This window comes from Bison bison, unplaced genomic scaffold, assembly GCF_000754665.1.
Source record: "Bison bison bison isolate TAMUID 2011002044 unplaced genomic scaffold, Bison_UMD1.0 scf7180017864198, whole genome shotgun sequence".
In the NCBI taxonomy this organism is placed as follows: domain Eukaryota; kingdom Metazoa; phylum Chordata; class Mammalia; order Artiodactyla; family Bovidae; genus Bison; species Bison bison.
The window spans coordinates 6,857,511-6,866,417 of NW_011494770.1; the positions used below are offsets into that span (position 1 = coordinate 6,857,511).

At 42.8% G+C, this 8,907-nt stretch overlaps 1 protein-coding gene across 1 annotated transcript in view; it reads left to right on the forward strand.

Moving 5' to 3' along the window:
- Positions 1–2,812: 2,812 nt before the first annotated feature.
- Positions 2,813–8,907, forward strand: part of SLC2A12 (solute carrier family 2 (facilitated glucose transporter), member 12) — a 69,116-nt gene continuing 63,021 nt past the window's right edge. Inside the window, exon 1 of the mRNA XM_010844266.1 lies at positions 2,813–3,107. Within this exon, the coding sequence (XP_010842568.1) occupies positions 2,993–3,107 (115 nt within the window). The 5' untranslated portion in view covers positions 2,813–2,992. The remainder of the gene's footprint in view (positions 3,108–8,907) is intronic.

Below are 8,907 nucleotides of genomic sequence, written 5' to 3' on the forward strand. Positions count from 1 at the left end.
TGGAGGAACAGTTTTTAAGGATAGTAGTGGCTCAAATTCCACTAAAGAGGGACAGCCTGTGGCGATACTTGCTTTAAAGAGAGTACCAAAAAAGAAAAAAAGGACAAAGTGTTTCAGAAAGTAGTCAAAGGGGTTTTTAGAAACTACGTAGTTAATCAGGTCATTCGTGCTGCGATTCACGGGGTCACAAAGAGTCGGACATGACTGAGGGACTGAACTGAACTGAACTGAACTGAAGAGCCCAATATGTGAGCAGTCACTTATTTAACATGTATTTATTGAGGGTTTGATGCATGTCTGGCACTATGCTTAGAGCTAGGGACACAGAGATGAATGAATGCTCAGGGTAGACATAGGGGCCTGCCCTCATGGGGCTTACATTCAAGTCATGCTAAAGTTAGTTGGATTTACAGGAATCAGTCTGTCATCCAGCAAATATTTACTGAGTATTCACTCTGTGCCAGGAGCTTGGAATATCCATAATGAACCAAACAGACACAGTCCATTGTCACAGAGCCTGTGATCTAGCAGAAAAAAGGAAGGTTGAATCAAACTGCTGTTGTAACTATAATGAAACTGTATCACGGTAAGTGTACAAAATTCTATGAAGGAGAAGTACAGTGTTCTTCAGGAAATTTCGTCAGAAGAATATTTCACATTAGTCTGGGAGAAAAGACTTTTTCTCTTAAACTTTACTCTGTTTAAAAGAGAGAAGTGAGCACAGACCAGAGCTGGGGAGAACCAGTGGCCTGCACTGGGTCAACAGTGAAATAAAGAACAGAATTAGAGGTACCGGGAGCAATGTGGTCAGTCACATTGTGTGCTATTCCTTTGCATGTCTCCTTGGTTTCTGCCTTAGGAGATCCTATGCGGTTCGGCTACAGAAAGCAAATTGAGAATTGCTGAATTGCTCTTCACCATAGTAAGGGATTCTGGAATTAGGTTTATCTTCTACTTGGTCAAAGACTACAGAAAACACCCCCAACACATCCATGGTGCCAGGAAGCTGCTGGAGACATGGGGCCTGAGATCATTAAACAAAAGCAATTATACAGCTGATCCATCGCAAGAACATGTCCCCAGCCGAGGTCATGGATTCCCAGCAGAGAGAAGACAGAAGCCAAGAGAATACCAAGAGCTGATTAGAATACGTGTGTCTTGAAGATAAAACAAAACAAAACAAAACAAAAAACCTGTTGCTCCTACAATGATAACACATCCTGGGAACAAATACAAGCCACAGCATCACCGTACCACACATTCTATAGTGGGGACAGGTTAATCTGCTGCAGTCTGAACCACTCACCTCTGAATCAGAAGAGGGCTGGGTTACACTCAAATAACTAATTTTCCAGCACTAGTAGCTGACATATAATAGGTGCATGATAAAAACTAGTTGAATCAACACAGGTTTGTTTCCATTTGCTGCCTGATTCTCTGAAGGAAAAGAAATACATGGAAACATCTAATGATGAGCAAAGTAAATGTATAAATTACAAGTTAATTTAGAGGTGTGTTAGGATCCAGCCAAAATGATGAAAGTGAGTTCTTCACAGTTCAGCTTCTGCCTCTGCAAGCACGAACTTGTTTCTCTGTCCACAGGAATGACAAGGACCAAAAGCTGCAGTTCATCTTCTTCAGGTAAAGAAGTGTTCAAAGTGACAGAAACCAAGAAAATCAGAGAAGCACAAGGCTTGAAAGTTAGCATATAAGAGTTATGGCATTAGATCACCTGGCTTCCTGGTCTCAGCTACACCACAGGCTAGCTGCTATTTTTGAGGTAAGTTACTTTGCCTCCATTTTCTTCTCTGTAGTATGGGTACCTGCCTCATAGTTTCTCCCCTCCCCAAAAAAGAATCATTTGAGTTAATGCCCTCAGCATAATTTCTGGCTCCATTGCATTAGTGCTCCATAAATTTTAGTTTTTACTCTTAATGATTTTCAAAAATGATCCCAATTTCTTCTCTAAGCTTTTTCAAGAAATATGGTTTGCTAAGTATATAACTAAAGGTAAAATGTCATGACTCTATAAGGCCTTTTATAGAAATATAGTCGCAAATCAGGGTGGAAAAAAGTCCTTCTCAGGTCCTGATTTTGCTCCAGATTGGATGATACCCCAGCCACACCATGGACCATAAAGTCTAGCCTCTTGGAATTGGAAATGCCCCTCCTTCTGCCATCAGGCTATCAGGCAACGCAACAAGAAATTTAGGGTCGGTTTCTCCTTTAGACAGCTATGCATAAATAAACTGGATTATCTTGCCGTAACCCCAGGATGCAAAAAGTCCAAAGAATCTGTGCATTATGACTTTGCCTACGCTTGGTCTCAGGCCTTGATTTGTCTGACAAGCCTTGAAGAGAGTGAGTATGTATGGTGTTTACCTAGGGTAACATCAGGTAGAAACAATGACTATGCTTCATGCTTTGTTGACTTCTCTAAGTGTCATGACTCTTGGAACAACAGTCTTGTAGAAAAATTGACACACTTTCCTTTCTGGTGTGTCTCTGCATAAATTGTTCCTCCCTCTGCAAGATTAACTAATACCATCTGTGAGTATTCCAGGCCCTCCCTCAGTTTGCACTTGGATCTGCCTGTTTCTTTTCTCTGCCTCTTTTCAAAGGTGCAAGAAGAGGAGAGCTCCCCACCACCTAAGGGCCAAATACTGTCAGAGCTCAGGTTCCCAAGCCTTGAAATCCTTTGCTTCCAACTCTGCATCTGCAGGCAAAAACAATCCTCCGGAGATTCGGCCCTCCCACTGCCTGTGATAGGCTGCTTGGAATAGCAACAGCCTGTGTCACCGAAAAGGGCAAAGCTTTCGGAAATAGAAACAAAGTTGGTCACAAATCACATTGGCTTTGCTCGAAGTTTTTTTTTTTTTTTTTTTCCCCACCTTTCTTTAGCATGCAACTATGGGAAAAGTGACCGCTCGTGTCAGTTGGGGAAGTCGGGGTGGTTTGGTGCCCAGGGAACGGCTGTAACTTCTACGTGACCATGGTACCTGTTGAAAACGCAGAGGGCCCCAGTCTGCTGAAACCGAAGGGGCGAGCGGCGGAGACTGATGGCAGCGACAGAGCCAGCGGCGGCCCGCATCCTCCCTGGGCGCGAGGTAAAGCGAGGCAGCCTGGCTGGGGGACCGCGAGAGGAGCGCGCTGGACGCGTGTCTCACTCGTGTGTGTGCGTGTGCTTGTGTGTGTCCACGTGAGCGTGCAAGGTGCCTGGAGACAAGGGGACAGGATCTCGTGGGAGAAGCGACAAGGAGCTCTAATGTGAAGACTGAAGTCTCACTACTCCTAAGCCGGGTCCCCTCCTCTGTGTGGGCTGTATCAGGGATAAATCTCTTTCATTTGGAGAAATTGACTGGCAAGATAATCGCGCCGATGAAGACACCCCCACACACCCCCACATACACATTTTTTTTTCATTTCTTGTCACACATGGATAATCTGTAACAATTGGACATTCTAACCACCATTTTAAAAACCAGCATTTTAAGGAGGCTTCCTAAAATTATTAGTTACATAATCAATAAATTCAACTTTCTTTTTAAGTGCCCAGCGTCTTTTTGTAATGAATTTGAGCATTGTTTGCAGTCTAAAACCTCTGCTTACTTGCTCCTGCTTTCTTTAAAACTGGCATTTTAGACTGAGGTTTGTTTAATACTTCTCCTTCTGGAGGTGAAATTTGGAAAAGTTTTCATTCATTTCAGTTAACTTTGCTAAATCAAATGCCTTTCTTCACTTCCATATTTACAATTTTCACAAACACACTGCCACATGCAGTTGCCTCTCCCGATCAGTTAGTCTTCAAAGGAATAGGAATTCATTGTAATATGAAATGAAATCAGACACAGATAATACCCCCTTCCCCTGCTTCTCTCAGCTCTGCTCCCTCTAATCATATAATACATTCCCAGGCCATATATTAGAATTTCATGAATAATCCAAACCACCAAATAAATACAAAAAGCATTTATCTTTCATCTTGGGATGGATCTGTATACTTAGTTATTTTTTTTAACAATTGTTCTTTTAAAAGAATTTTGTTTTAATTTGATTTATTTATTGCATGCAGAGTATTAGTTCCCCAATTCCCTGATGGAGTCTTAACCACTGGACCACCAGGGGAAGTCCCCTATATGCTTAGGTTTGCATGGTGGGATTGTCTGATCTTGGAATTGAATCCACATTGGAACTGAGGCACCAAGCGACCCCTCCTCATAAATGGAGAAGCTCTCCTTCTCCCCTGCCCTCTTCCAGCTTAGCCCTCTTTCTAGTCAAGAATTCCCTCCTTCTAGTCAAGAATTAATATCTGGGGTCCCTCACACTATGGCCCAGTCCTCTCTTCAGCAGAGCTGCCACTTTCTCTAAGTGTGAGCTAAGTCCAAGAACAAACAAAAGAAACTTGTATTGGGGAGTAGAGAAAGAGTGGCGAAGTTCTCTCTGAATTCTCGCAAGATTGAGCTGGAGGGTGAGTTGAGGTGGTAATAGCGACAAAAGCAGTAACTATATAGAGTCAGTGATAAATGTCGCAAAGAAGTTGAAAACAAACTTTATGCTAGAGGGGCCTCCACAGTAACAATAAAGAACTATTTAGTTTTGATATGTCTTTGAAAGCACAGTGTCCTTTTAATAGGTCAGATTGTCCAAGTTCACAATGGAAAGCAAGAATGTGTGCTTCTAAAGACTGAACACACACAACTTTCAGTTTAAAGTACAACTTTAAACTGTTGAAACACTAAATGAATAAACACCATCAATTGTCTTTTACATTTAACTTTAAATGAATCTTTATCACGTAGAAGAAGAAACCTAAATGCTTTTCTTAACTCCTTAATGAATACAGCTTTGATGGGTGCTATATGTAGCTTATATTTAGACAAATACAAACCTTATTATTACTTTCATAAATTTTCCTAAATTGTCTTAGGCATTCTTGGTACCCAAAGGCAATTATACAGATCTACATATATAATGAACACATAGCACGGACTTACTCAGCTGTTTTGACAAGTTAGTTTGTCTCTTCTATCGGGGTTGTATTTTTGTCTGATTTACAAAGATGTCAAATGAAATATTTGACAAAAACTTCTTTCAACTTCTTTATATTTTAAACTTCCGTAGCTTCATGCAGGAAACTTCAAGTGTTTAAAATATGCTTAATAATTATCCTTCTTTTCCTGCATTTGAAGGTAGCAAGTTGTTCTATATTCCTAGATGAAAAACAATGTACAAAGAGGAATGAGTTATAAACCCCGGATAAGGTAATTAAAGCATTTGAGATACTGAAAAATGAAACAAACAAACAAAAAAAACCCTGTGATTGCACCCTTTAATGCTATTGTGCATAGTGAGAAGGGTTGGCAGGTTTTCCTTGGCCAAACCCTCTAAACTGGAAGGAATGCTTTGTTCTAGTGGCTAGAAGCTAATGAATTTAAATTCATTTTCAAGAAGTTATGGCTTAAGTGGGTACATTTTTAGTAAACATTTCAGCTTTCATAGACATGTTATAATTGACCTCGTAGGGCAAGGTTGAGCTCAATTTGAAATCTTGGTACTTAAAGCCAGCAACAGATATAGATGAGTTGAGAAACGTGATGGCTAGAGCACCTCACACAAGGAGAACAGGAGTCCAGAAGATGTGTGGTTGGCCCAAGTTCAGGGGGTGGCTGATCAAGGCGGACCCTGGCAGCCTGTTGCCCAGTGGGGCCTGCTTCTCCACCTCAGAAGCTGGGTCTCCCAGGCTCCTCTAATTCATGATTCAACAACTGGTTAGGAAGAAGGTTTCCTTAAGTCCTCCTTTACCCGACTCGCTCTGCTTTTCCACATCAGGTCTGCCCAAAAGGTCAGAAAGAACAATATTTATGTGAGTGCATGTTTTCCACACCGCAGATCCAGCTGCCCCATGTACTGGAACCCAGATCGCTGGAACTAGGCTCACTGAATCAGCGACACTGACGGCACTTCATCCCCTCCCAGACCCTTCTAAGCCTGAGCTGCCACAGTCCCGCAGTCTGAGATTCATGAAATGCACACCTCTGCTAGTGAGGCAGCTGCACTATGGCAGTTGTCCTTAAACATGTTTAAAGCTGCAAACTCCTTTCTGCAAATGGAGTCTGAGTAGGTGGTCAGTATGTGAGGCAGGTAAACATGGCACTTATTTAGTGGAAAGGGGGCAAGTGTAGAAAGAAAGCCCTGTGGCCTGGCTGCTTCTCTGCTCCCCTCGCATCCCCTGTGGCCCTGAGCCGGCTCTGGGGTCAGGATCACATTAGCAAACCTCAGGTCCATCACTGCTCTGGTTATGCAGGTCATGTTTTTGAGGTTGGGGCATATTTATGGTGCTCCTACTGTGAGCCTTGGGCCCTCAGAACGAGCCTAAACCAGTCCTTCTTGAATTGAGTCAGGCTTGGCCTTCTCAGGCTTCCTCAGACAGCTCAAGGAGAAGTTTACTTGTAAGATAGACTGAGAAGACTTTGGGGAATAGACTTGTTATCAGAGAAGAGAAGGTCAGACTGACCACCTTGACCTGGTAACAGAGCTTTGACTGTGAGACCAACTTTGGGAAGTTACTTTGGGAAGGCCCAGACCTTGACCATTCCCATGTTCCCAGGCTTTCCACATATTAAAAAGTGACGTCTGAAACGAATATAATATTATAAATCAACTATACCTTTAAAAAAGCAGGGAAAATTTTTAAATTAACCATATACAGTATATATGTATCAAAAGAAAAAGTGACAAAACCCGTGACGAAACTTGTGCTTTTAAAAGCATGTGTATCTAACAAGTAAATGGCAGTTACAACAGCAACAGCAAAAAAGTTGTGTATGGCTTGATATTCCCAAGGAAATGGCAGAATTTAGAGACATTTGAATTTATGAGGGACTACAGATGTTTTTGTCTGAAAATATGACCAAATTTAAACATAACCATCTCCTCTTTCTCTTCAATCAGCTTATCTCTGGGTCTGTACATTTCACCCCATTTGGAAATCATATCAAAAATCTAAATTTGAGGGGTTTTGTTACAGTGAGACCTGGGTAAATGGCTTTTCTGGGACCTGTGGTGGTGGTGGTGTAAGTCATGCCCGACTCTTTGTGATCCCATGGACTGTATGTAGCTCCTCTGTCCATAGGATCTCCCAGGTAAGGGAGAAACCTCTAAACAAATATGGCGGGAGCTGTTCCTCTGCCAGCTCTGGGTGGGTGGTGTTTGACTCACACAGCAGGGATCTTTTCCCCTTTAATATCATGTCACCCCGAGAGGTCAAGGAAGATTGCTGCTTGTCACAAACCACCTCTAGGCTGCCACCACAGCAGCAGACATGCATTGATGAGAGCCTGTGGTGGCAGAGCTTGGCAGACAAGGAGCCACCAACAGTTCCCCTGACCTGGAGGGTCTGAAATTAGCCTGTGGATACCAGCGTGCCCGAGCAGGCTTAAAGCTGATGTCTATTTTGATAGGACAGTACCTTGGTGCGGTTGTTAGGTATTTTCAACATCACCCTTCTGTCTAGTAAGATTGCCGACAGGACCTGAGTGAGTTCTGAGGAACAAGCCTGGTGAATAGCTGGAAGGACCCTACTGGGAGCCCTCAAGTATATTTTTTATGTATTCTCTAGGGAGTACGTTTTAGTGGTCTAGACCCTGTAGTAGCTGAGAAAAACAGAACTCAAAACGCAATGAGTCCACTCTGGAGGCGACTATGGAAAATAATTTCCATGTATGTATTAAAGGTGAATCAGCCAATCTTAAAATGCAGTTTTTAATTGCTATAGATGTGTGAGATGATATTTTGTCATTGAAGAATAGTTAGTTCTTTTTTAAAAACTGATTAATTTTTGGCTGTGCTGGGTCTTCACTGCTGTGTGCAGGCTTTCTCTAGTTAAGTCGGGGCTACCCTGCCATGCGGTACTCCAGCCTTTCACTGTGGTGGCTCCTCTTGTTGCGGAGCACAGACATTTAAATTGAATGGAATTAGGGCTCCCAAATTCAGCTTTTTCTCATGAACAGCCTTCCCCAAGTGGATGAGTTAGCGAATAAAATAAGGCAACGAAAGAAAGTCACCTAGAGTTACACCAAGTCATGGTGTGAGAAAGGAGAAGAGTTGAAACGGGCTGCTTTCCAAGTGGCTATTTGACCAAATGCCAAATGAGAATAATTCCCTATCCTGTCTTCCCTCAGAAAGTATCTGCTGCTGTTGCTGGTTAGTCGCTTCAGTCATGGCAGCCCACCAGGCTCCCCCGTCCCTGGGATTCTCCAGACAAGAACACTGGAGTGGGTTGCCATTTCCTTCTCCAATGCATGAAAGTGAAAAAATAAAGTGAAGTCGCTCAGTCGTGTTCGACTCCTAGCGACCCCATGGACTGCAGCCCACCAGGCCCCTCCGTCCGTGGGATTTTCCAGGCAAGAGTACTGGAGTGGAGCAGAAAGTATCCAACCTCTGGAAATTCCAGAGCAGTCCAGTGGTTAGGCCTCTGTGCTTTCACTGCTGAGGACCTGCGTTCAATCACCAGTCAGGGAAAAGGATCCCACAAGCAGTATGGCAAAAAAGAAAAAAAAGACACAGAACCTGAAATCCCTCCAAGTATTTCCCAGCTGAAATGTTGAGCCAATATAATACCTTTATAGTAAACGTAAAGTCATATGAGTTTTTTTTCTTTTTTTTTCTGTCTTGGCTCCTTGGGAAAGCTGTTCTTCCTGTATCACAGCATGCTCATTTATCCATTTGCTAATGGTTATGATTCAGTGATATACTAATTTTTCTATACAATTTAGGTAGAAGTGATCAGATCAGATCAGTCGCTCAGTCATGTCCGACTCTTTGCAACCCCATGAATCGCAGCACGCCAGGCCTCCCTGTCCATCACCAACTCCTGGAGTTCACTGAGACTCACGTCCATCGAGTCAG